This window comes from Lissotriton helveticus, chromosome 6 (genome assembly GCF_964261635.1).
Source record: "Lissotriton helveticus chromosome 6, aLisHel1.1, whole genome shotgun sequence".
NCBI classification, from domain to species: Eukaryota; Metazoa; Chordata; class Amphibia; order Caudata; family Salamandridae; genus Lissotriton; species Lissotriton helveticus.
The window spans coordinates 10,936,698-10,964,262 of NC_136067.1; the positions used below are offsets into that span (position 1 = coordinate 10,936,698).

Genomic DNA, 27,565 nt, shown 5'->3' on the forward strand with positions numbered 1-27,565 from the left:
GTTTAAACATCGTGTTATTCTGGCAAATCCTCGTAGCACACAAGCAGCCCCACCTGCCCATTGTCATTCTGTATGCTGGCTGATTGTCACATACAGAATGACAATGGTCCAGTCTAGGCTGGTAAAGCATGTGGTGGGCCTCCCCAGGCTCTGTCTAGAGCAGGGCATTCTGTCAGACAGAAGAAATGTGCAAAAACGCCAATGTTGCTACATGAGAATGCAGCTCAACAAAAGGAGCTGGTGAAAGAAGTTAAAAAGAAGGGGCTACAGTTCTTTCACATTCTCATCATTTTAGAACTGATGCATTTTCAATATTATATTCAAGGAAGCCAGATTGCTACTTTTTTATTTTATGCAAACTAATAACCATTGACAAAGCCAATAGTTCTGGCTTATTGCAGGTGTAACATTACTTGTTATATATCTGGATACAATGACAGAAGAGGCAAAATACCAGTCGGGCAGCACACTATATTAAGCACAGATTTTTAGCTTTCGTGTTTTAAGCCACACCCTTAATTACATCGAACACCCCCTCTGGAGGAACCCCCGGCCCCCGGTATTTTCATCCCACTTAAAGCCCTGGAAACAACACCATCTTACAGTCCCCTCAGGGCCTGCCACTGTGCATCATGCATGACCCATGAATTTCATGTTTTCAGATTTCCTATGTGCAGGGGCATAGGGAACCCTACCCCCCCCCCATTGCTTTAGGAACTACAGCAGGGGTGAAATTCTTGATGGGCCTCTTCTGTCTGCAATTCTGTAGACAAAGGCTCAACTCATAATTAATATGATTAGGTGGGCGAGTGAGTAAATGAAGGGATGGGTGGACAGCTGGATAGATTAGTGAAAGGGTGAATGGATGAATGAAAGGGTGAATGGATGAATGAAAGGGTGAATGGATGGATAATGAAAGAAAGGTTGCATGAGTGAGTGAGTGGAAGTATGGATGAGAGAAACAGTAAAAAGATGTATGTATGGGTGGAAGGGTAGATTGATGGGTAAAAGGGTGGATGGATGAGCGAAAGGATGGATGGATGAGTGAACGGGTGGGTGATGGGTGAGTTAATGGGTGAGTGAAATGATGGATGGATTGATAAATTGATAAGTACAAGGGTGAATGGCTGGACAGATGAGTGAGCGGGTGGATGTAAGGATGGATAAGGGAGTGAAAGGGAGGGTAGATGGACACATGGATGGATAGATGAGTGACGGAGTGAAAGGGTGGATGGATGACGGATAGATTCATGAGTGGATGAGTAGATGGATGGGTGGAAGGAAGGATGGCTAAGTGAAAGGGTCGATGGAGAGAGAAAGGGATGATGGATTGATGACTGAAAGGGTGAATGGGTGGAAGAATGAGTGAGTGGGTGCATGGATGAGTGAGTGAAAGGATAAAAGGCTGGATGTTATGTTATGAGCAATTTATATAGCACGCGATAAATGAGTGAATGGATTGATGGATAATGGATGGATGAGTGGAAGGGTGGATGGAGGGATGGATGAGTGAAATGATGGATAGAAGGATACATGATGGATAGGTTTGCAAATGATTGAATATGTTTGGATATGGATGGGTTTAATTATATTCTATTGCGCCACCTCCACTGATGTGTCTGTAAAACTTACCTTTTGTCCTGAATTTTGACCCTTTGTCCTGAATTTTTACACTCACCGTCCTGAATTTGCACCCATGTCAGTTGGTCACCCTACATTTAGTGCAGTATTACCCATCTACCTGTGTTTGGTTCTCTTTTGTAACTTGCACACGCCACTCTACTCTTGTAACACACTGTTTGCTCCTCTTACATTTTGTTTGCCTTTGATACTTGCACAAGTGCCACCATTGCCTACGTCACGTTTGTTCTTGTGCCTCAGTGTCTAGCATATATCGCAGTATTTTACCTCTAATTGTACTTTGTTTTCTCTTGTAACCTGCACACTTGTCACTTTTCCTCCTGTAATGCACTGTTTGCCACCTCATGTATTTTGTTTGCTCACAATTGTCACTTTTATCTCATGTAACTTATCGTCTGCTTTTGTAATTTTGTTCTTTTGTAATTTTCTGTTCCTATTGTGAAGCGCTCTGACGCCTTCGGGTAAAGTCAGCGCTATATAAGAACTCATAAACAAATACATAAATAAATAATAAACATGGGGGGGGGGGGATGCCACATCCGTGTTATGGGTTTCTAAAATGATCCTCTATGTCCAGCCCCTCCTCCTGGGGGCGGGGGAGGGTTCCTGTCGCTGCCGCCAGAGGGCGCCCCGAGCCCGGCCGTGACCCCCCCGGCTCCAGCAGGAAGGAGGGTTTCCGCTTCTGGGGGCCCCTCCCTCAGTGCCCGGGCTGCGGTGGGGAGGAAGGACCCCCCCGGGGGCCCCAAGAGCGGCCCGAGCTGAGGACGAAAGCTGGGGAGTCTGATCAGGTAAGGGAGTGCCAGCCCCTGTGCTGGGTCTGACCCTGGGGGCGTCTCTGCAGGAGCCCCCCCAGGGGCCCCAGCAGAGGGGGGCTGGGGGGAGTCTGCTGGGGTTGGAGACTGACTGTCAGCCCTCTGCTCTCTGTAGACAGAGCTCGGATACAAAGTCTCCAGATGTTCACTGTCCTTCTGTCTGTACCCCCCAGTCACGAGTCCCGGGATCCCCGTGGGGCGGCGGTGACCCCGCCCCGGCCCCGCGTCCATCCCCCTGGCCCTGGGGCCGCCTCTTCGCTGCTCTCTGTGATTTTGGGGCACTCTGGGGGCCCCTGGGGTTGATTCGTGGCTTTCAGGGCCCCCTGCTCTGGGGGCTCTGCTGCTAATGCAGGGGTCTGTCCTCGACCTCATGGGCACAGATTCAAAGCCCTCTGAGTCCGCTCAGCCTTTCATCTGTCTGAGGCCGATAACATGAGTGCCACTGAGTTGGTAGCAGTGAACATCTCTTATTGTACCCCTGACCGAGCGCTTTACAAATACACGTTGTTATGTAGATGGAGCAGTGTGTGTGCTGTAGTCACCTGGCCTGTGGGGGGGATGGGGCGGTGTGTGCTGTAGTCACCTGGCCTGTGGGGGGGATGGGGCGGTGTGTGCTGTAGTCACCTGGCCTGTGGGGGGGATGGGGCGGTGTGTGCTGTAGTCACCTGGCCTGTGGGGGGATGGGGCGGTGTGTGCTGTAGTCACCTGGCCTGTGGGGGGATGGGGTGGTGTGTATGGTTGGTCACTTGGCCTGTGGGGGGATGGAGCGGTGTGTGTGGTTGGTCACCTGGCCTGTGGGGGGATGGAGCGGTGTGTGCGGTTGGTCACCTGGCCTGTGGGGGGATGGGGCGGTGTGTGCGGTTGGTCACCTGACCTGTGGGGGGATGGGACGGTGTGTATGGTTGGTCACCTGGCCTGTGGGGGGGATGGAGCGGTGTGTGCGGTTGGTCACCTGGCCTGTGGGGGGATGGGGCGGTGTGTGCGGTTGGTCACCTGGCCTGTGGGGGGATGGGACGGTGTGTGCGGTTGGTCACCTGGCCTGTGGGGGGATGGGGCGGTGTGTGCGGTTGGTCACCTGGCCTCTGGGGGGATGGGGCAGTGTGTGCGGTTGGTCACCTGGCCTGTGGGGGGATGGGGCGGTGTGTGTGCGGTTGGTCACCTGGCCTGTGGGGGGATGGAGCGGTGTGTGCGGTTGGTCACCTGGCCTGTGGGGGGATGGGGCGGTGTCTACGGTTGGTCACTTGGCCTGTGGGGGGGATGGGGCGGTGTGTGCGGTTGGTCACCTGGCCTGTGGGGGGGATGGGGCGGTGTGTGCGGTTGGTCATCTGGCCTGTGGGGGGATGGGACGGTGTGTGCGGTTGGTCACCTGGCCTGTGGGGGGATGGGACGGTGTGTGCGGTTGGTCACCTGGCCTGTTGGGGGATCGGGCGGTGTGTGCGGTTGGTCACCTGGCCTGTGGGGGGGATGGGGCAGTGTCTACGGTTGGTCACTTGGCCTGTGGGGGGATGGGACGGTGTGTGCGGTTGGTCACCTGGCCTGTGGGGGGTATGGGGCAGTGTCTACGGTTGGTCACTTGGCCTGTGGGGGGGATGGGGCGGTGTGTGCGGTTGGTCACCTGGCCTGTGGGGGGATGGGGCGGTGTGTGCGGTTGGTCACCTGGCCTGTGGGGGGATGGGACGGTGTGTGCGGTTGGTCACCTGGCCTGTGGGGGGATGGAGCAGTGTGTGTGGTTGGTCACCTGGCCTGTGGGGGGATGGGGCGGTGTGTGTGGTTGGTCACCTGGCCTGTGGGGGGATGGGGCGGTGTGTGTGGTTGGTCACCTGGCCTGTGGGGGGATGGGACGGTGTGTGCTGTAGTCACCTGGCCTGTGGGGGGATGGGGCGGTGTGTGTGCTGTAGTCACCTGGCCTGTGGGGGGATGGGGCGGTGTGTGCTGTAGTCACCTGGCCTGTGGGGGGGATGGGACGGTGTGTGCGGTTGGTCACCTGGCCTGTGGGGGGATGGGGCGGTGTGTGCGGTTGGTCACCTGGCCTGTGGGGGGATGGGGCGGTGTCTACGGTTGGTCACTTGGCCTGTGGGGGGGATGGGGCGGTGTGTGCGGTTGGTCACCTGGCCTGTGGGGGGGATGGGGCAGTGTGTATGGTTGGTCACCTGGCCTGTGGGGGGATGGGGCGGTGTGTGCGGTTGGTCACCTGGCCTGTGGGGGGATGGGGCGGTGTGTGCGGTTGGTCACCTGGCCTGTGGGGGGATGGGACGGTGTGTGCGGTTGGTCACCTGGCCTGTGGGGGGATGGGACGGTGTGTGCGGTTGGTCACCTGGCCTGTGGGGGGATCGGGCGGTGTGTGCGGTTGGTCACCTGGCCTGTGGGGGGGATGGGGCAGTGTCTACGGTTGGTCACTTGGCCTGTGGGGGGATGGGACGGTGTGTGCGGTTGGTCACCTGGCCTGTGGGGGGATGAGGCACTGTGTGCGGTTGGTCACCTGGCCTGTGGGGGGTATGGGGCAGTGTCTACGGTTGGTCACTTGGCCTGTGGGGGGGATGGGGCGGTGTGTGCGGTTGGTCACCTGGCCTGTGGGGGGATGGGGCGGTGTGTGCGGTTGGTCACCTGGCCTGTGGGGGGATGGGACGGTGTGTGCGGTTGGTCACCTGGCCTGTGGGGGGATGGAGCGGTGTGTGTGGTTGGTCACCTGGCCTGTGGGGGGATGGGGCGGTGTGTGTGGTTGGTCACCTGGCCTGTGGGGGGATGGGGCGGTGTGTGCGGTTGGTCACCTGGCCTGTGGGGGGGATGGGGTGGTGTGTGCGGTTGGTCACCTGGCCTGTGGGGGATGGGGCGGTGTGTGTGGTTGGTCACCTGGCCTGTGGGGGGATGGGGCGTTGTGTGCGGTTGGTCACCTGGCCTGTGGGGGGATGGGACGGTGTGTGCGGTTGGTCACCTGGCCTGTGGGGGTATGGGACGGTGTGTGCGGTTGGTCACCTGGCCTGTGGGGGGATGGGGCGGTGTGTGTGGTTGGTCACCTGGCCTGTGGGGGGATGGGGCGGTGTGTGCTGTAGTCACCTGGCCTGTGGGGGGGATGGGGCAGTGTCTACGGTTGGTCACTTGGCCTGTGGGGGGGATGGGGCGGTGTGTATGGTTGGTCACCTGGCCTGTGGGGGGGATGGGGCAGTGTCTACGGTTGGTCACTTGGCCTGTGGGGGGGATGGGGCGGTGTGTGTGGTTGGTCACCTGGCCTGTGGGGGGATGGAGCGGTGGGTGCGGTTGGTCACCTGGCCTGTGGGGGGATGGGGCGGTGTGTGTGCTGTAGTCACCTGGCCTGTGGGGGGATGAGGCACTGTGTGCGGTTGGTCACCTGGCCTGTGGGGGATGGGGCGGTGTGTGTGGTTGGTCACCTGGCCTGTGGGGGGATGGGGCGGTGTGTGCGGTTGGTCACCTGGCCTGTGGGGGGGATGGGGTGGTGTGTGCGGTTGGTCACCTGGCCTGTGGGGGATGGGGCGGTGTGTGTGGTTGGTCACCTGGCCTGTGGGGGGATGGGGCGGTGTGTGCGGTTGGTCACCTGGCCTGTGGGGGGATGGGACGGTGTGTGCGGTTGGTCACCTGGCCTGTGGGGGGATGGGACGGTGTGTGCGGTTGGTCACCTGGCCTGTGGGAGGATGGGGCGGTGTGTGTGGTTGGTCACCTGGCCTGTGGGGGGATGGGGCGGTGTGTGCTGTAGTCACCTGGCCTGTGGGGGGGATGGGGCAGTGTCTACGGTTGGTCACTTGGCCTGTGGGGGGGATGGGGCGGTGTGTATGGTTGGTCACTTGGCCTGTGGGGGGATGGAGCGGTGTGTGTGGTTGGTCACCTGGCCTGTGGGGGGATGGAGCGGTGTGTGCGGTTGGTCACCTGGCCTGTGGGGGGGATGGGGCGGTGTGTGTGCTGTAGTCACCTGGCCTGTGGGGGGATGAGGCACTGTGTGCGGTTGGTCACCTGGCCTGTGGGGGATGGGGCGGTGTGTGTGGTTGGTCACCTGGCCTGTGGGGGGATGGGGCGGTGTGTGCGGTTGGTCACCTGGCCTGTGGGGGGGATGGGGTGGTGTGTGCGGTTGGTCACCTGGCCTGTGGGGGGATGAGGCACTGTGTGCGGTTGGTCACCTGGCCTGTGGGGGGATGGGGCGGTGTCTACGGTTGGTCACTTGGCCTGTGGGGGGGATGGGGCGGTGTGTGCGGTTGGTCACCTGGCCTGTGGGGGGGATGGGGCGGTGTGTGCGGTTGGTCATCTGGCCTGTGGGGGGATGGGACGGTGTGTGCGGTTGGTCACCTGGCCTGTGGGGGGATGGGACGGTGTGTGCGGTTGGTCACCTGGCCTGTGGGGGGATCGGGCGGTGTGTGCGGTTGGTCACCTGGCCTGTGGGGGGGATGGGGCAGTGTCTACGGTTGGTCACTTGGCCTGTGGGGGGATGGGACGGTGTGTGCGGTTGGTCACCTGGCCTGTGGGGGATGAGGCACTGTGTGCGGTTGGTCACCTGGCCTGTGGGGGGTATGGGGCAGTGTCTACGGTTGGTCACTTGGCCTGTGGGGGGGATGGGGCGGTGTGTGCGGTTGGTCACCTGGCCTGTGGGGGGATGGGGCGGTGTGTGCGGTTGGTCACCTGGCCTGTGGGGGGATGGGACGGTGTGTGCGGTTGGTCACCTGGCCTGTGGGGGGATGGAGCAGTGTGTGTGGTTGGTCACCTGGCCTGTGGGGGGATGGGGCGGTGTGTGTGGTTGGTCACCTGGCCTGTGGGGGGATGGGGCGGTGTGTGTGGTTGGTCACCTGGCCTGTGGGGGGATGGGACGGTGTGTGCTGTAGTCACCTGGCCTGTGGGGGGATGGGGCGGTGTGTGTGCTGTAGTCACCTGGCCTGTGGGGGGATGGGGCGGTGTGTGCTGTAGTCACCTGGCCTGTGGGGGGGATGGGACGGTGTGTGCGGTTGGTCACCTGGCCTGTGGGGGGATGGGGCGGTGTGTGCGGTTGGTCACCTGGCCTGTGGGGGGATGGGGCGGTGTCTACGGTTGGTCACTTGGCCTGTGGGGGGGATGGGGCGGTGTGTGCGGTTGGTCACCTGGCCTGTGGGGGGGATGGGGCAGTGTGTATGGTTGGTCACCTGGCCTGTGGGGGGATGGGGCGGTGTGTGCGGTTGGTCACCTGGCCTGTGGGGGGATGGGGCGGTGTGTGCGGTTGGTCACCTGGCCTGTGGGGGGATGGGACGGTGTGTGCGGTTGGTCACCTGGCCTGTGGGGGGATGGGACGGTGTGTGCGGTTGGTCACCTGGCCTGTGGGGGGATCGGGCGGTGTGTGCGGTTGGTCACCTGGCCTGTGGGGGGGATGGGGCAGTGTCTACGGTTGGTCACTTGGCCTGTGGGGGGATGGGACGGTGTGTGCGGTTGGTCACCTGGCCTGTGGGGGGATGAGGCACTGTGTGCGGTTGGTCACCTGCCCTGTGGGGGGTATGGGGCAGTGTCTACGGTTGGTCACTTGGCCTGTGGGGGGGATGGGGCGGTGTGTGAGGTTGGTCACCTGGCCTGTGGGGGGATGGGGCGGTGTGTGCGGTTGGTCACCTGGCCTGTGGGGGGATGGGACGGTGTGTGCGGTTGGTCACCTGGCCTGTGGGGGGATGGAGCGGTGTGTGTGGTTGGTCACCTGGCCTGTGGGGGGATGGGGCGGTGTGTGTGGTTGGTCACCTGGCCTGTGGGGGGATGGGGCGGTGTGTGCGGTTGGTCACCTGGCCTGTGGGGGGGATGGGGTGGTGTGTGCGGTTGGTCACCTGGCCTGTGGGGGATGGGGCGGTGTGTGTGGTTGGTCACCTGGCCTGTGGGGGGATGGGGCGTTGTGTGCGGTTGGTCACCTGGCCTGTGGGGGGATGGGACGGTGTGTGCGGTTGGTCACCTGGCCTGTGGGGGTATGGGACGGTGTGTGCGGTTGGTCACCTGGCCTGTGGGGGGATGGGGCGGTGTGTGTGGTTGGTCACCTGGCCTGTGGGGGGATGGGGCGGTGTGTGCTGTAGTCACCTGGCCTGTGGGGGGGATGGGGCAGTGTCTACGGTTGGTCACTTGGCCTGTGGGGGGGATGGGGCGGTGTGTATGGTTGGTCACCTGGCCTGTGGGGGGGATGGGGCAGTGTCTACGGTTGGTCACTTGGCCTGTGGGGGGGGATGGGGCGGTGTGTGTGGTTGGTCACCTGGCCTGTGGGGGGATGGAGCGGTGGGTGCGGTTGGTCACCTGGCCTGTGGGGGGATGGGGCGGTGTGTGTGCTGTAGTCACCTGGCCTGTGGGGGGATGAGGCACTGTGTGCGGTTGGTCACCTGGCCTGTGGGGGATGGGGCGGTGTGTGTGGTTGGTCACCTGGCCTGTGGGGGGATGGGGCGGTGTGTGCGGTTGGTCACCTGGCCTGTGGGGGGGATGGGGTGGTGTGTGCGGTTGGTCACCTGGCCTGTGGGGGATGGGGCGGTGTGTGTGGTTGGTCACCTGGCCTGTGGGGGGATGGGGCGGTGTGTGCGGTTGGTCACCTGGCCTGTGGGGGGATGGGACGGTGTGTGCGGTTGGTCACCTGGCCTGTGGGGGGATGGGACGGTGTGTGCGGTTGGTCACCTGGCCTGTGGGGCGATGGGGCGGTGTGTGTGGTTGGTCACCTGGCCTGTGGGGGGATGGGGCGGTGTGTGCTGTAGTCACCTGGCCTGTGGGGGGGATGGGGCAGTGTCTACGGTTGGTCACTTGGCCTGTGGGGGGGATGGGGCGGTGTGTATGGTTGGTCACTTGGCCTGTGGGGGGATGGAGCGGTGTGTGTGGTTGGTCACCTGGCCTGTGGGGGGATGGAGCGGTGTGTGCGGTTGGTCACCTGGCCTGTGGGGGGGATGGGGCGGTGTGTGTGCTGTAGTCACCTGGCCTGTGGGGGGATGAGGCACTGTGTGCGGTTGGTCACCTGGCCTGTGGGGGATGGGGCGGTGTGTGTGGTTGGTCACCTGGCCTGTGGGGGGATGGGGCGGTGTGTGCGGTTGGTCACCTGGCCTGTGGGGGGGATGGGGTGGTGTGTGCGGTTGGTCACCTGGCCTGTGGGGGGATGAGGCACTGTGTGCGGTTGGTCACCTGGCCTGTGGGGGATGGGGCGGTGTGTGTGGTTGGTCACCTGGCCTGTGGGGGGATGGGGCGGTGTGTGCGGTTGGTCACCTGGCCTGTGGGGGGGATGGGGCGGTGTGTGCGGTTGGTCACCTGGCCTGTGGGGGGATGGGGTGGTGTGTGCGGTTGGTCACCTGGCCTGTGGGGGATGGGGCGGTGTGTGTGGTTGGTCACCTGGCCTGTGGGGGGATGGGGCGGTGTGTGTGGTTGGTCACCTGGCCTGTGGGGGGATGGGGCGGTGTGTGCGGTTGGTCACCTGGCCTGTGGGGGGATGGGACGGTGTGTGCGGTTGGTCACCTGGCCTGTGGGGGGATGGGACGGTGTGTGCGGTTGGTCACCTGGCCTGTGGGGGGATGGGACGGTGTGTGCGGTTGGTCACCTGGCCTGTGGGGGGATGGGACGGTGTGTGCGGTTGGTCACCTGGCCTGTGGGGGGATGGGGCGGTGTGTGTGGTTGGTCACCTGGCCTGTGGGGGTTGGGGCGGTGTGTGTGGTTGGTCACCTGGCCTGTGGGGGGATGGGGCGGTGTGTGCGGTTGGTCACCTGGCCTGTGGGGGGGATGGGGCAGTGTCTACGGTTGGTCACTTGGCCTGTGGGGGGGATGGGGCGGTGTGTATGGTTGGTCACTTGGCCTGTGGGGGGATGGAGCGGTGTGTGTGGTTGGTCACCTGGCCTGTGGGGGATGGAGCGGTGTGTGCGGTTGGTCACCTGGCCTGTGGGGGGGATGGGGCGGTGTGTGTGCTGTAGTCACCTGGCCTGTGGGGGGATGAGGCACTGTGTGCGGTTGGTCACCTGGCCTGTGGGGGATGGGGCAGTGTGTGTGGTTGGTCACCTGGCCTGTGGGGGGATGGGGCGGTGTGTGCGGTTGGTCACCTGGCCTGTGGGGGGGATGGGGTGGTGTGTGCGGTTGGTCACCTGGCCTGTGGGGGATGGGGCGGTGTGTGTGGTTGGTCACCTGGCCTGTGGGGGGATGGGGCGGTGTGTGCTGTAGTCACCTGGCCTGTGGGGGGGATGGGGCAGTGTCTACGGTTGGTCACTTGGCCTGTGGGGGGGATGGGGCGGTGTGTATGGTTGGTCACTTGGCCTGTGGGGGGATGGAGCGGTGTGTGTGGTTGGTCACCTGGCCTGTGGGGGGATGGAGCGGTGTGTGCGGTTGGTCACCTGGCCTGTGGGGGGGATGGGGCGGTGTGTGTGCTGTAGTCACCTGGCCTGTGGGGGGATGAGGCACTGTGTGCGGTTGGTCACCTGGCCTGTGGGGGATGGGGCGGTGTGTGTGGTTGGTCACCTGGCCTGTGGGGGGATGGGGCGGTGTGTGCGGTTGGTCACCTGGCCTGTGGGGGGATGGGACGGTGTGTGCGGTTGGTCACCTGGCCTGTGGGGGGATGGGACGGTGTGTGCGGTTGGTCACCTGGCCTGTGGGGGGATGGGGCGGTGTGTGCGGTTGGTCACCTGGCCTGTGGGGGGATGGGGCGGTGTGTGTGGTTGGTCACCTGGCCTGTGGGGGGATGGGGCGGTGTGTGCGGTTGGTCACCTGGCCTGTGGGGGGGATGGGGCAGTGTCTACGGTTGGTCACTTGGCCTGTGGGGGGGATGGGGCGGTGTGTATGGTTGGTCACTTGGCCTGTGGGGGGATGGAGCGGTGTGTGTGGTTGGTCACCTGGCCTGTGGGGGGATGGAGCGGTGTGTGCGGTTGGTCACCTGGCCTGTGGGGGGGATGGGGCGGTGTGTGTGCTGTAGTCACCTGGCCTGTGGGGGGATGAGGCACTGTGTGCGGTTGGTCACCTGGCCTGTGGGGGATGGGGCGGTGTGTGTGGTTGGTCACCTGGCCTGTGGGGGGATGGGGCGGTGTGTGCGGTTGGTCACCTGGCCTGTGGGGGGATGGGGTGGTGTGTGCGGTTGGTCACCTGGCCTGTGGGGGATGGGGCGGTGTGTGTGGTTGGTCACCTGGCCTGTGGGGGGATGGGGCGGTGTGTGCGGTTGGTCACCTGGCCTGTGGGGGGATGGGACGGTGTGTGCGGTTGGTCACCTGGCCTGTGGGGGGATGGGACGGTGTGTGCGGTTGGTCACCTGGCCTGTGGGGGGATGGGGCGGTGTGTGTGGTTGGTCACCTGGCCTGTGGGGGGATGGGGCGGTGTGTGTGGTTGGTCACCTGGCCTGTGGGGGGATGGGGCGGTGTGTGCGGTTGGTCACCTGGCCTGTGGGGGGGATGGGGCAGTGTCTACAGTTGGTCACTTGGCCTGTGGGGGGGATGGGGTGGTGTGTATGGTTGGTCACTTGGCCTGTGGGGGGATGGAGCGGTGTGTGTGGTTGGTCACCTGGCCTGTGAGGGGATGGAGCGGTGTGTGCGGTTGGTCACCTGGCCTGTGGGGGGATGGGGCGGTGTGTGCGGTTGGTCACCTGGCCTGTGGGGGGATGGGACGGTGTGTGCGGTTGGTCACCTGGCCTGTGGGGGGATGGGACGGTGTGTGCGGTTGGTCACCTGGCCTGTGGGGGATGGGGCGGTGTGTGTGGTTGGTCACCTGGCCTGTGGGGGGATGGGGCGGTGTGTGCGGTTGGTCACCTGGCCTGTGGGGGGATGGGACGGTGTGTGCGGTTGGTCACCTGGCCTGTGGGGGGATGGGACGGTGTGTGCGGTTGGTCACCTGGCCTGTGGGGGATGGGGTGGTGTGTGTGGTTGGTCACCTGGCCTGTGGGGGGATGGGGCGGTGTGTGTGGTTGGTCACCTGGCCTGTGGGGGGATGGGGCGGTGTGTGCGGTTGGTCACCTGGCCTGTGGGGGGATGGGGCGGTGTGTGTGGTTGGTCACCTGGCCTGTGGGGGGATGGGGCAGTCTGTGCTGTAGTCACCTAGCCTGGGGGGGGATGGGGCGGTGTGTGCGGTTGGTCATCTGGCCTGTCAGAGGATGGGGGGGGTGTGCGGTTGGTCACCTGGCCTGTGGGGGCCTGGGGCAGTGTAGTCAGTTGGTCACCTGGCCTTTGGGGGCCTGGGGCAGTGTAGTCAGTTGGTCACCTGGCCTGTGGGGGGATGGGGCAATGTGTGTGGTTGGTCACCTGGCCTGTGGGGGTGATATGTGGAGGGCACGCTTCATGTGATCTTCACGCACTTGGCTTTTGATGACGTGTTTGGGTGATAAGAGGGCAGTTACATGGGGTCAGAAGGAATTTACACAATGTCTTTTTGTGTCTGCAGTGACCCCCTCCCCGAGCCTTTTTTAAGGGACTCAGTGAAGTAATACATCCACTCCGGAAACTCGTGTTTGACCCCATGGCCTCGGGTTCAGACCCCAACAGGTCCGCTCAGCCTCCTGGGGTCAATGAGTACTACTGAGACGGGCAACGTCTGCCGAGGGACTTTTTTTTCTGTTCAACTGCCTCTATTTAACTGTCTTAATAGAAAACGACCAGTAGAGGTCAGTAAAATACCAGAATTGCTTTCTGCTGAGAAACTCTTTTTTTATTTTTCTGTGAAACTGCCTCTATTTAACTTTCTTGATAGAAAGCGACCAGTAGAGGTCAGTAAAATACCAGAATCACTTTAGCATGCTCTCGATTCCCGTCCATAGAAATTGTCTTCCACGAGCACCCGTAGACAATAATATTCTTTCAAATCTTGTATTTTCAGTGACCGCAGAGGTCCTGATTTTATATTAAAAACAGAGCGTTGGACTATAACCATTTCCCGCTGAAAGGCAATATTTCTGTCAACATCGACAACCCCCTCAGTGGCGATGGTCGCCAGAAGTTTAACATAATTGTTGAATAATGAAGGGCTCAAAATAGAGCCCTGTGGTACTCCGTAGGGGGAGAGATAGGTGTTAGCGGAAGCCAATGTTTAAGTTTGCTTAAGCAGGTCACTAGTTGATCCTCTAACTGAGGGTTGGTATTGAATAGAGTAGGCGTAGGTATCGTTTGAGGTATGATGGTAGCATTTGCAGTATTTAATCCTGTATACATTTTTTCAACTTTGTTCAGGAAGAACTTTGCAAGGTCCTCGCATTGAGATTCGTTGAGAATCGGAGGCGCAACTTTGTTTGCTGTACCTGAAAGTTCTTTAACCAGTTTAAATTGGACTTTGGGGCAATTTTGGGCATTAGTAATGGTTGAGCGAACAAATTCAGCCCAAGCAGTATTACAGAGAGAATGATATTCTCTAACTGCATGTTTGTACGCAATTTTGGACTCAAATGCGTAATTCTTTCTCCAACGCCTTTCTAGCACTTTCCTTTTTTTTTTCATTCTTAGACTTACTGAGAACCAGGGGGCAGGAGGGCGATGATTGTTCAGTTTCTGAATTGCATTAAACATGCAATAATATATTTATTACAGATCAACAGCGTCAATGAAAAGCCCCACACCAAAGAAATGTTGGTTTGAATAAACCCAATATGTCCACCCAGAGTTAAAAACAAAGTCACTGCTGTGCAAGACAAGTCCTAGAACGCGGGGGAGAGTGATGGAAATTTTAGTTCCACCGTTAAGCTGGACAATAGTGAGTGGATAGTCAACACACTTTCCCGGCTGATTTGTTCTGATGCTTTTTACTTACTTCAGGACCAATTTTAGCTTAAATGATGAAAAATCAGACATCTTGAATCCTATTCAATAACACAGTGGGAGGTCTATAAAAAAATCTCAGGTTTGAATCTTCCAAATTTAGCCATGCTAAGAACTTAACCAGAGTCTCTTCAGGGCCTTTCCAGGTAAAAACTTTTTGTTGAAGTACCTCGACTAGTGAAAAATGTTTTCATAGAAAGGGGTTAGATCATTGTATATGGGTTTCTCTTGAAATCCCGACATACAAATTTGCTATGCTAGGAGCACTGGTAGCTCCCATGCTTGTCCCTTTTATTTTTTCGTATGTTGAACTGTTAAGCGTAAAATAGTTGTTTTGGAGAACAATCTCTACAAATTGCATTATAAATTCAATAGGAAGGGATTCCGAATTTCTACTGAGTACCTGATGCACAATTTCAACAGTTTCGTGTTGCAGGATGTAGTTACTAGGAGATTATCGCATTTCTTTGGGTAAGCCATACTTAGCGCCTTGAGACCCTCACGGGTGAGTAGCGCACTTTATAAACCCCTGATTGATTGATTGATACGTATGAGTTTTTGGGAATTTTAGTTGCTGTAAAAGCCAAACTATCTAAAAAGTTGTATTTTTGAGGTGCACCCTGTTACAAGATTCTGTCGTTATATTTGGTATCCAAACTATTTATCGCTGTTTCCCAATTTTTATGCCTTCGGCGCACACACAAAAGATAGGATTGGAATTAAATGTGTTTTTTAGTTGTTCGTTAATTGGTTAATATCAAACATTGTTTGATGTAACGTTATGGCATGAAATGGTATAAAGGGTGTCTAGATTTTTTGGGTGAAAATATGTTTTATGTCCTATGGTTTGATTGTATGTTTTGATTTTGTATCTTTTTGGCTGAAGATAAACTAACAACCTAAAAAGTCTTAATTTTGAGGTATATTTTGTTAGATAGATCTTGTCACCACATTTGGGATTCAACCTAATTATGGCTGCTTTTCAACTTCATGCATTGTGCATACACTCAAAAGTTAGGATTGGAACTATATGGATTGTATGGTTGTTTGTGGATTGCCTTATATCAAATTACTCGTTGACTTAATTCTATGGAAACCATTGGTATAAAGAGTACCTAAATTATTTATACTAAATTGTTTATGGAATATTATTTAATTATGTCAATTAGTCTTGAATATGCATTTCTATATTTTTTTTAGACCCCACTATGTTATCAGATAGGATTTATAAAGTCTGTAGTCTCATAGTTTACATTGGAATGAGTCCTGATGAAGCTGGGAAAAAGCATCAGAGACATGCACTGAAACGTCGTACGACATATTACACCTTACACTGTTATCCGGCCTAATGGGGGACCCAAAAATTGGTTAACTTTTCTCCATCTTCTGGGACTTGTGTTGCTCAACAGGGACTTTGTTTTTAACTTTGGGTGAACTGATTGGGTTTGTACAACTAGCATTTCTTTGGTGCGGGGCTTTTCCTTGAGGCTGTCCATCTCTTTAAAATACATTATTGCAGGTTTAATCCTGTTGATTAAAGTGATCTTTTTCAATTATTAGAAATTCTTGTAATACTTTACCTTGATATTGAAGATGGGGTAAGTTAAAATATTGATTAATGTGATTGCAAGTGTATTACTATCTTCAGTACTTTCTTTTGGTCCCAGAAGGGTTTCAGGTTATTTGTCGGTGTGAGTGGGTGCTTTTTCACCCTTATTGCCCTCATCCTTTATGGTAATTTTAATTTTGAATGTCAGTGAAGATCAAGCCACATCCGGTGGATGAACGGTGTCGGTGGCGGTTCACGCAATCCAACGTCTTCCCGAAGATAGAAGTCTTTTCATAATGCAGTATTTTTGCTGCTCACTCTTTCATTTTCATTCTTGTTCCTCCATAGGTTGGTGTTATCCTTCTTGGTCTGCCATGACCTCTGGTAATTCCTCTAGTACCTGCACCTGTTGACGGTGGTGGGTTCACCATGGCGTAAGGCAGACGTGGCCTCCAGAGACGGTGGACAGCGCCATCACTGAAGATCGCAACCAAAAATCTGAGGGACAAGCTCCAGGTGACTGATCGAAAGACTTTCCACTGTCCACCAACAGGAAATCCATGGCAGCAATGTTCCAGTTCCACAACCCCCAGTCTGGCCAGATCTATCCTCCCGCTGATGGCTTCCTGTCCTGTCGAGGAGCCGTCCTGGCTGAGGGCGGTAGTGACCGGGCCCCGCACTTCAGTCCAGAGGAGCTGGAGCTGCTGGCAGAGGGGGCTCTGGCGAAGTATTCCCAGTTGTACGGCCCTGCAAACAAGCAGGTTAGTCCTACATGTATGAGCTTACATGTATGCCTCACTGTCTGAAGTTAGCCACTGGATTTGGTTTGGTAACTCACACGCCACACATTCTAATATTTTTCAAACTACATACTCTGTGGATACATGATTATGTATATTTTTGCTACCTACGGGTAGTAGTGCGCTTTAGAAATCCTAATTTCATTTCAATTTCAACTCTTCAAGTTAGGGTCACGTGAAGATGTCACGACTGGACTAGCATGAGTTTAGGGACCTTCAGAGTTGGGGAGGTGGACTGCCATGCACCTAATTCCACAGGGACAGCGTGACCACATTGAGACGTTCGAGTGGGTTAGGTTCAGGTCTCCACCAGAGAATTCTAGTTGGTTGAATGAATTCGTACTTGTATAGCGCACTTATACCCTGAGGTGTCTTGGCGCTGTACGCATACCGCTGTGGAACCCTTCCTGGCTTTTCCCTGTGAAATGCCCGCTCCTGGGCACCCCCAAGGTGGAGGCCAGGCATCCCAGCGCTGTTGGGGCCGTTGTGGAGATTAAGCAAGCTATTGCCCAGAGTTGCAGAGTGGGACCCATGCTTAGAATAGGCACCGAGGCGAGAATTATCAGGTCCGAGGAAATTGAGCCCAAGTCCTGCCGAGGCGGGAATTGAACCCTGGTCCCGGGCCAGACCTCTGTATCAGGGTCTGCCGCTCTAACCATTGAGCCACAGACCTCCACTTGAAGGTCTGTTAACTCCACTTGATAAACATTTAAAGGGATTAGAGTGATGAGCATTGGTTTTGTCTGTCCCCGAAGACCGCCTTTCTTCAGAAGTGTGTATCCCTTGCACACAATGGCATGTCTAAGCTCCACAGAAGCAGTACTGTTGCATTTCTTCATTTGCTTTGCAGGGACGCCTTTCAGAATTGGCTTCCTTTGCAAGTGTTAAGCACGGTCTCATTGGGAGGTCCAGCACTTATGATTGCTGATGGCGACCCAGAACGATTAACTATCATGCTAATTCTGTTTTTTAAAGGTCAAAGCTCACGCTAAAGTGAAGATCTGGCGGGCCATCGCCAGAAGTGTCCGCACCAAGGGAGTCTATGAGCGCAACAGCCGACACTGCCGCAAACGCTGGGAGGACCTCCGCCGCTGGACGCGGCTCACCTGCGTGCATCTGCTGGGGCGGTCCACTGAGCAGAAGAAGAAGGTGAGCCGCACCATGATGCCCATGATGCGCAGGATCCTGGCGGTGGCGTACCCCGACTTGGCGGAGCAGCTACAGGCCAAAGAGAAGCAGGAAGCCGGTGAGGGATACACCTAATATTCTATGAGCTCTGTGCTAGATGCAGTGTATATCAGTAAAATGTCATACCATGTACCTAATGTTGCCGTAGGATGCCCAGTCAACCAGGATTTGGCTGCACGGTCCTTTTTTTTGTATGTATGTTCTAGCATCAACTCCGTTGTTTCACCGTTGTCACATAACCCATGGGCATTGGAAATGAGGGGCAACAGTCAAGCTTGTTATATGACACAGCACAGAGCAACCAAGCTGTTGTGGCATTGTCTGTGTTACACAGACATGTAATATTTAAAACGATTAATACAAAGGGATCTAGGAAAAACAATACCGCACTTATCTAGCTACTGGGTAATATATTTGCATTTGGTGCGTCGACCAAAAGGGAACCAGACCCTTTTGATTCTCTATGTTGTGAAAGAACCTTCTACAATATACACATTTTAAAGATACATGTGGTCCGCACACACAAAAAGACAGTCCGTTCAAGCAATGATGTTTCACACTGATGTGTATTTTTTCAATCTTTATTTTCTTATTACACTTTGCAGTAGCCAATGCGTTTCGTCCTTTTGAAGGACTTCTTCAGGGCTCTTCACTCCGTGTATCAATTCCACTAAGTATCCTTTCCTCCTTACGACGACATTGATCTGACAGAATACACCTTGGGTACCAAGTACGTGCACCTGCAAATCGGTGCAGGAATGGATCTACATTGACCATATATGAAAGAGTATTTTGCTTAATATACGTGCGGCTGGAAATCCTACGGGAGAGAGACAAATCAAGAGTAACTGAATTCAGGTCTTTCTCTGCACCTGGAGTACAGTGAGATAGTGATATGGGTGTGAGTCAATAAGTAATACAAGAGAACCCCGTCTATGGAACACAGAGATAGACCGCCATACACAATATTGCAGAAGAGGGATCTAATCTCACTGTGTCGTAAGGAGGAAAGGATACTTAGTGGAATTGATACACGGAGTGAAGAGCCCTAAAGAAGTCCTTCAAAAGGACGAAACGCGTTGGCTACTGCGAAGTGTAATAAGAAAATAAAGATTGAAGAAATACACATCAGTGTGAAACATCATTGCTTGAACGGACTGTCTTTTTGTGTGTGCGGACCACATGTATCTTTAAGACATGCAATACTTATAGTGTTTTTTGCAACCAAGTGTGCCCCCCTTTTCAGTGCCCCAACAAATGCTGTGATCGCTGTTGTGGGTTGCAGGTTCTAGACAATCGCGCGCTCACCCATCCCAGTGGATCTTCCACCTCTGAGCCTTTATGTGCTAGTTGTGTACCATGAGGTGTCAATGCTGTGTGATGCCTGGTAGTGGTTTCTGTATATGGAGCTGACTTGCAGCCTCTAGAATTTGATGTTCAGATGATATGGAAAATGTTTGTATATGGTGATGATCTTATGGTGACTGATCTCTCTTACACCCCCAGGAACCTTACGAAGACCCAAGGAAGAGGTTGGCCAACCATCCGGGGAGACGCAGGAGGTGCCACTGGAGTCAGAAGGTGCTGCAAGCTCCTCCAATGGTCTAAGTGGCGCAGATGGTGAGGTGGCTGGCTGGAATGTCCGCTCAGGAACAACCACATCCGGCGACGACAAAAGAGAGACCTTTGCTGCTGTCCCGCCACCTGTGACATGTGCTCCTGTAGCTGCCACCACCACTTCCTTCGCTTCTTTGTCATCCGCGAGGCACCAGTTCCCTGCCAGGAGATATCAGACTAGGGTCTCGCATGCCGCATACACCCCACCCCCTGCGACCATGCCCTCGGTTCTTGCCTCCCAGGAGGCTCTCGATGTCTTGAAGGACCTGCGTGCCGGGCAGACCGCGTCCCTGGGTGTTCTCCAGGAGATGAGCAGAAAGTTGGACAGGGTTGTGGACCTCCTAGAAGGCCTTCATTCAGCCCAGGCTGGCCAGTACGGCAGTATCCCAGGTGCTGGTACCTTCCAGGAGACCGGGACGTCGCCTCCCTACCAACACACCATCTGGTCCTCAAACCCGAGCTTCCGTTAGCGGCCCAATCCAGGCTTTGCTGGCCTCCCTCACACCGCTCGAGATGGCTTTGAAACAGTGTCGCGAGGACATTTGAAGACTGCGCACGGCATGATTTGGGGGAGCCACACGCCAGCATGAAGGACTTTAAAAGTCTACATTTATCCTATATGTCTGACCAAGTTTACCCCCAACTCAGATTTGATATGACTTCATTTTTACCTTAACTTACATAAATGTACATTATGATGTCCTGAGGGTTGTGTTGTCTCTTTTTATCTAGGGCATATGTTGGGTATTTCTTTTTCACTACATTATTTTCAGAAAGGCACATGTCTGACTGTATGTTTTTTCCTCAAGAGTCAAGTCACCTTCTCCTCTGTTACTAGGGGGGTTTCAGGTGGGATCTGTTTCCTGTGTCTGCGAGGCTTCTGCCCCATCACCTCCGCTCTCCTGCTTCCTCCTGCTTTGGAAAGCACACACAGCTGTCCATTTCAAATAGGAGGGGGGTGGGCACAGACTGCCCCACTTCTCAGCACTCAGTTTGCCCCAATGCAGTGCATGATGACACTTACTTCGGTGTCAGGCTTTCGTTTTTCGCCCTTGTTGGTGCAGCCAGTGCTGTGTATCTCTAGACACGTGTTTCAGGATAGTTGTCCTTCTTCAGTGGAGAGCAACACTTTTTTTGGGGGTGCTGGAAATGCTGCCAAAAGTCTTCTCGGGTCTCAGTACCACTTGCTGGGCGCAGGTGCATCAACCAGAGCTCGTCAGCTCAAGGGAGCCTTTTCAAACAGGAGGGGGGGGGCGCACACTGCCTCACACTCCAGCACTCAGTTTGCCCCCATGCATCATGGAAAATGCAGTGCTTGATGTCGTAGTTTGCATCAGGTTGATGTGATGTGCAGATTCCGTCAGTTCTTGCTGATGGTTGTCAAGTGCTCTTTCAGTAACTCATTTAGGGTTTGTGTTACTGGGCACACAACAGATGCTTGGATTGTCCATTGTTGCCACTGCTGTGACCTTGACTATATGAGATGTGGAGAGCACAAGACTGTGTACATTTTGTGATGTTTAGTGTAGTGCAGTTGTTGGGTTTAGTTATAGCTTTAAATGTAGGATTTATTTCCAAGCACCAGCTTTCTCCATAATTTCATGAGTGTGTAGGGCTCCTCCCTACACAGGCAGGGTACACACCTGCTTTACACTCCACACATACACAATTGGCAGCTAGCTATTATTTTGGATGTCTGTGTTATATAGGGATTTTTTTTAAATGTGTGTGACATATTTGTTAGTTGTGCATATGTTTCCATTTATGTTTCCTTGTTTTGGTGTGTGTCCACTTACATTTGGTTTTGCAGAGCTGTTGCCAGTTGGTCCACACTTTTGACCATGTGCATTGTGAGCCCTTAAAATGTATGTATTTATTTTTGGAGTCTTATATAGTGCGAACATGACCTGTCCGGGTATCTGAGCGATTTGGCACTCCAGTCATACAAAAGAAAAAAGAGAAAAACAAATGACAATCAGAAAAGGAATACTCATAAAGTTACATATATATACAGTATATTATTAAGTATTTCAGTTCAAAGATCCTCAGAAGTCCACCCAACGCTACCTGAGCTGAAGAAGTATCATGTCTCCCAGAGAAGGAATCTATGCATCAAGAGCTTTTTTGCTTCTTTTTTGAAGGAGGCAATCAAGGAGTTTGTCCTAATCAATCAATCAATCAATACATTTATAGAGCGCGCTACTCACCCGCGAGGTTCTCAAGGCGCTGAAGGGAGAGGGGGCGCTACTGCTCGAAGAGCCAGGTCTTGAGGTGCTTCCTGAAGGTGAAATGGTCCTGGGTCAGTCGTAGGTGTGCGGGGAGGGAGTTCCATGTCTTGGCGGCCAGGTAGGTAAGGTGTTCCAAATTCTTGAGGCAAGACTGAGGGAGGACCTGTTGTAGGATTCTGATTTTTTTTGAATTTCTATGGTTTTAATAAAAGAGAGTCGGTGCTTCTTGAGGAATGACTGCCTCCAGATATTTCAAGTATTTTGCCCAAGTATGCAGGAGTATTATGGTGGAGAGCCTTTTGTGTCATGCATGCAATCTTTAATTGGTTTCTAGCTTCATACAGGAGCCCTTTTAGATGTTTTAGGTCTGGAGGAATGTAATCGCTTCTCCCGAAACCTGTTATGAATCTGGCAGCGGAGGTCAGTATGACGTTTAATGGGGCCAGCTTTACTTTGGGAAGGCCAGAGAGAGTGGCACTCCCATAATCTAACCAGGAGATGACCAGAGATTGTACTAATTGAAAATTCATAGTGGGCAGCAAGAGTTTGATTTCCCTTAAAACGGTAATTTGGTGACTGGCTCCTCTGATGGTTGCACTATTACGATCTTGCTTATTGAGATGTTTCTCCAGGGTAAATCGTAGCAATCGAGTAGAGTCAATAATGTGGGGGAGCAGTTGAAAGCTTGTTTGATCCGATCTTTTACAGGGGGCGGGAGATGGGGGGGCGATCAAAAGAAATTCAGTTTTGAGGAGGTTGAGCATGCTGTGATTGCGGGTCAACCATTGTTGGGTTTTCAACAGAGTGCAATTATGGGCCTGATTAAGATTTCAACATTGCGGCGCCGGGTCAGCCCCTCCCCGCACCACCAAACCCGTGGTCAGGCCGTCTGCAATTTTACGAGTGTTTCTCGTGTCTTAAAGGCTTTTTTTTTTTAGCGTTCCCATGACGGTGCCTCACAAAATGGGCACCGTAATGGGAACGCTAAAAACAGTTCCTGCACAGCAACCACTGTAAAGTCCATGCACTACAGAAACTGGGGTGCATGCACACAAGGGGGGGGGGCATATCTTGTGCCCCCCTGAATGCAACCCATGGCCCTTAGGCACAAGGGGGCCCTCTAGGTTATCATGGCGGAGGAACCACCATGAAAACTGTGGCGGAGAGGAAACCCGTAATATGCTTGGCGGGTCGTGGCGGCCCCACAAGTATATTGTAAACTCAAGTCTGCCTCTACACCACCAGGGAACAGCGGTTCCCTGGCGGTAGAGGTGGTGGTGGGGAAATGGTAGTCCGACTGTCCTAACTGTTATGGGGGCTGTCTGTAGACCGCTACGGCCGCGCCCCCGCAAATCTGGGGGTCCGTGGCCTGCCAGACTCCTACTCAAGCCGTAAGTGTATTGATATCTTCAGGTGAGGATATTTTCTGATACAATTGTGTATCGCCAGCGCACATGTGGTAATAAACGAGATCTACAAAATGTCTGCAAGAGGTTCCATTAACAAGTTGGAATAGCCTGGGTGAGAGTTTGGTCCCTTGAGGTACTCCAGTTTCTATCATTCTGATAAGGAGTGGTTGATTAGGATTCTCTGAATTCTGTTTTGAAGGAATGAAGCAAACTAGTTTAAAACTGGACCAGATGAACCCATCCTATTTTTGAAGAAGGTCAATCATGTTGTCATGTTTGACCGTATCAAACGCCAATCAGAGTTCAAGAAGTATAAATGAATCAGATTAATTCAGATCAAGCAATCTCAAGGCATCATCGACCGTGTGTCAGAGCTGATTCAATGCTATGACCAGGTCTGAAACCAGATTGGTACCGATCTACAAGTTGGAATTGTTCAAAGTGGTTGTAGGTGCATACATTTCTAATGTTGTGAGAAGGGAAGTCTGGTAGTGAAGGGCTAGGGAAGGGATTGCTGGGTGTGATCGGAGGATGAGGGATAGGAAGTTTTGCTAGCGTTGGGATGTTGGAGATAGGGTGAGAATTCTTGGGGTCGGACTGGTCATCATTACTTTTTTTTTAAATTGAGGTGACCTGTCCTATAGTTAGGCTATCAGAGACCATTCCCAGAGAGATGGTTTGATAATCTTTGTCTATAAATGGAGTATTGAAGATCTAAACTCTTTGACAAGCTTAGCGAGCAGAACATCATTAAATAGTTAACGGGTTTTGTTGAAGTCATTATTGTGAATAATCGATTTCGTCCGGGATTTTGAAGGAGCACAAAGTAGCCTTATTTTTGGTAGTATATCCAGTACGAGGAGAGTTGACCAGGTTCTGCACCGGGCGGAGACTGGGCTGGTCAGGCTGATCAAATGCTGAGAGGCTAGCTGCAATTCCAATTCAATCTTTCTCGTCTTATTTATGAAATGGGTAGAGAACTCATCACCATTCGGTAGTGTTTCCTCGCCTACAAAGTGTTCTCTAGAATGACAAGTTGTTTGTTGTTTGATGAGTTGAAAAAGTTTTTGGGGTTCTGTTTTTGGCATTATCTAGTTGCGACCTGAAGGGATCTGCTTTTAAACTTTGGATGTGTTTGTTGTAAGAGGTTCTTACTTCCCTCAGATGCTTGAGTTGAGAGCCAGTTGGGAAGATTCTCCATGATCTCTCAGCAAGCCTCCGAATGCACCTTTCTTCGTTGAAATTGTCATTGAACCAACACTTAGACTGTTAGCTCGGTATTCTTTTTAGCTATTTCGTAGCGATCTTGTCCTGAATGTCTGACATGGATTGGGTCTTATGGTCAGTAAGCTCGTTCGCATTCATCATGTTTGTGGGAGGAGGTAGGATGTTGTAGCTAATAGCAGGTGGCCCAGTAGGATTCATATTTCTTAAAGCTCTAGACCGTTGTCCGGGTTTACGTTGTTGCCCCTTTCTAGACAGCACCTTTTCCAGGATAAGGAATGAGATTAAGTAGTGATGAGACCATCATTTGTTCAATAAAAGGTAGTTTATTATCCGGGGGGTAGTAAATTGTGTGAACTTTACAGACAGGTTTGTTATTGTTCCATATTTCTATACCTAGGTATTCACACGATGTCATGGTAGCCATTTTTGATTGTTTTAGCGTGAACACGGAGCGGTCAATGCATGCCATGCCACCACCAGCACTTGCGGATCTGTCGAGTCCGATGAAGTCATAATTGGGTGATACTACTGTGTTAAAAGTGGGAGGGGATGCATCATTGAGCCATGCTTCAGATGGGATTAGGAGGTAAATGTGTTGAGCAAGAATGAGTTCAGCGATGTCCGCTGCGTGTTTTACCCCAGATCTGCAATTAAGGAGCAAAGATCTTAGATGAGATTTGGTGACCAATGTCTCATGGTGTGTTGTGTGGAATTGTAGCAGATGTTGCTTGTTCATTGATCTATTGTTGAGAGTCTGTGGGTTGGAGGGAATAGTCTGGACGGTGCTCCGCGATGGTGTCGAGTCATTATATGTATTGGTGTGTGTTAGACCTGTCTGCTCCTGTGAGTCCCCTCACAATTATGATTTATTTTGTCCCCTTTGGCCTCTTAGTGTTACTAGTTTTTTTTTTTATGTCCACCAGGATTCTTTTTTAGTGTGGCAGGGGGCTAGGTGTTCCTTGACTAGGCCGGCCTTCTTTCCTCTGAGGCCTAGTCCATATCCTGAAAATTTAGGGACGCCTGGAAACCTAAAATGGTGTCCAGCAACTGCCATAACTGCCACCTTAGGAGAACAGCTCCATTGGGTTCTATGGAGAACGTTCTGGAACCTGCCAGCACCTTCCTAAGGTCCAGTTCCAGCCTATAAATAGCCAAGTCCAGGGCGGCCATTTTGGAGTAGTAGTACGCACTGACCAGGGTGTGTGGTAGTAACTGACCAGGAGGGAGGCAATTCATAGGAGGAGGACAGCGCTCTGCAGGGATAGATCGTTCTGTGGGCCGGCTAAACCCTTGTACTGACGCTGCCCCTCTTGGACTGACCGAACCCTGACCAGGTAGCTCCGTTTCTACTATCAGAGCCCAACTCCACACCTACTACCTCAGGACTGGTGACTGAGAAAGTGACCAAAGGTCTGCCAGTAACCCAGAACTTCCGAATTGCCCACACCGCGCTAAGTGTGGAAGCGGCACAGAACTTATTGTAAACAGGACAGGTGCGTCTGGGCAGCACTCACCGCCAGAAGAATTCAAGGTATCGCGGCATTCCAGCAAGAGTGTGGTTCCCAGTCGCATTGGATCGGAGTCCGACAGCTGTCACATCGGAGGCGCGGCCCAGCGGAGATTTCTGGAGCTGAAGAGGGAGGTCTGAAGTGACGTCGCGGAAGGCGGGGTGACGGAGGACGAGGCCGTGCAGAGACGACGTGCTGAAGCAAGGAGCCTGCAGCGACGTTGGAAGTGGGTGAGCCAGAGCTATGGAGGCCGGGCGGAGGCGGAGCCAGCCTGGAAGCGATCGTGGTGAGGGGTTCATCTGCCGCCGCCGCTGCGCCTGTGGAGCACCGCGAGTGACAGGAGAAACGGCCCAAGCCAAGTGCCGTGGAGCGTCTCAACTCCGGTGGAGGAATAAGGGAGCGACGCTCGTCAGGAGCTCCGGCAGTGAGAGACCGCAACAGCTGAAGTAAGCTGGGGGGTTACCTGAGTGTGGGAGGTGGAACATTAAGAGAGCGAGAGTGAGATCGTCGGACTGTGGGACAGCATTCGAACAGTCTATTAGCGGAACAACGATCCTTCAGTGCTAATGTATCCCTGAGGAGAGTGAAGAGGGAGGAGGTGCTAACCACACTCCCTGATACATAGACCGTGTATTGAGATACAGCTAGAGAGGGGCAAATCTAGAAGCCATTGAGCAGTAGCAGAAATAAACCCTCACTGTGTAAAGGTGGAATCTGGGGAGCAAGTACAATACTGTTCAGGGCAGAGCAAGTGTAAAGAAACCAGAATGTACAAATAATATGCTTGTCTTCTCTTAAACATAGTGTTGACTTCGACTCTGGTCAAGATCACTGTGGGGACAAACTGCTGTTCAACTGTATCCTCGAGCTATCACTGAGTCCTAAGGGTAATGTACATGACAGGTGACAAAGTGTCGTGCATAAATCTAATACTGTGACCTATTCAAACTGCACTATTTATGCGTTCAAGTGACACCGGTGATATTGTTGGTGATTGATTCCAAATGAAATGTAACAACCATTAATCTTCATTGAAATAAGGAAGCTAATGAATATTGTTAATTGATTGTGTAAACTCCTATTGAACTGAACGTTTATACTTACTTGATTCAAGGAGAGAGAAGAAGATACCTAGAGAATATTTTTTATAAAAGGTACTGGTATTTTTCTAAAACTGGTGTGGCGTCCTTTATTTTTAGTGGTAAGTCGCTGAGTTATTGTGAGTGGGTTCTGTAAGTACTACACAAAAGCCTTGGAGGTTAGCTGTTGCCCCTCTGTGCCAGGCTACCCTATGTAGTCTAGGATTCCCTAGGTCTAACAGTGTGTGATCGCAGAAAGGAGCGTATGTCGACGTCGGATGGGTGTTCAGTGACCCTCTGGGTTCTAGAGTTAGGATTGGAGTAGAGTCGAGTTTTCATGAGGTTTGGGAATTCTCGTTAATCATTGAAGCCTAGTGAGAGAAGTTAGGTTGTACCATAGAGGGTGGGGCGAAGTGATGGGTGTGAGGGGTTCTATTATCCCAAGAAGTCCAGTTTAGATTTATGTGCGTCTCAAGCATTGTACTTTTGATCTTCCTGAAAACCACTGAAGGCTTTATGCTGATACGAAGCCCGTGTGGTGTTTCCCTTGACGTAGTCATCTTGAGTATTGCAAGGATGGCTCTCCTCCATTGTGCTCTTCTATTGGTGAAGAAGATTAAATCAGCAACCCCCCACTCCTGTATTAGCACAATAATAGGTGTCAGATATGAGTGTTTCAGAGTTTCATCTTAGGATATTATGTTTGTAAAGCCTGGCCGCGCTCTTGGATAGAAGGGGATGATAATCTTGCATGCATTACGGCCCATCAATGTCAGCAAACTATCCCTAGAGCTGGGGTTATTAGGTTCCATATTAGCAGCGATGTCTAGAG

At 53.5% G+C, this 27,565-nt stretch overlaps 1 protein-coding gene across 1 annotated transcript; it reads left to right on the forward strand.

Annotated features, from left to right (window-relative positions):
- Positions 1–2,273: 2,273 nt before the first annotated feature.
- LOC144762133 (uncharacterized) lies at positions 2,274–19,985 on the forward strand. The gene is made up of 4 exons (XM_078647276.1): positions 2,274–2,429; positions 16,026–16,438; positions 17,453–17,723; positions 19,172–19,985. The coding sequence occupies exons 2-4, from the start codon at positions 16,238–16,240 to the stop codon at positions 19,750–19,752; spliced, it is 1,053 nt and encodes a 350-aa protein (XP_078503402.1). The 5' UTR covers positions 2,274–2,429; positions 16,026–16,237; the 3' UTR covers positions 19,753–19,985.
- The last annotated feature ends 7,580 nt before the right edge of the window (positions 19,986–27,565 follow it).

Excerpts from the sequence above, each read along its gene's own strand:
- LOC144762133 (XM_078647276.1), top strand. The coding sequence starts at position 16,238 with ATGGCAGCAATGTTCCAGTTCCACAACCCCCAGTCTGGCCAGATCTAT. Across the intron at positions 16,439-17,452 it reads ACGGCCCTGCAAACAAGCAG|GTCAAAGCTCACGCTAAAGT; the intron begins GTTAGTCCTACA and ends TGTTTTTTAAAG. Across the intron at positions 17,724-19,171 it reads CAAAGAGAAGCAGGAAGCCG|GAACCTTACGAAGACCCAAG; the intron begins GTGAGGGATACA and ends TTACACCCCCAG.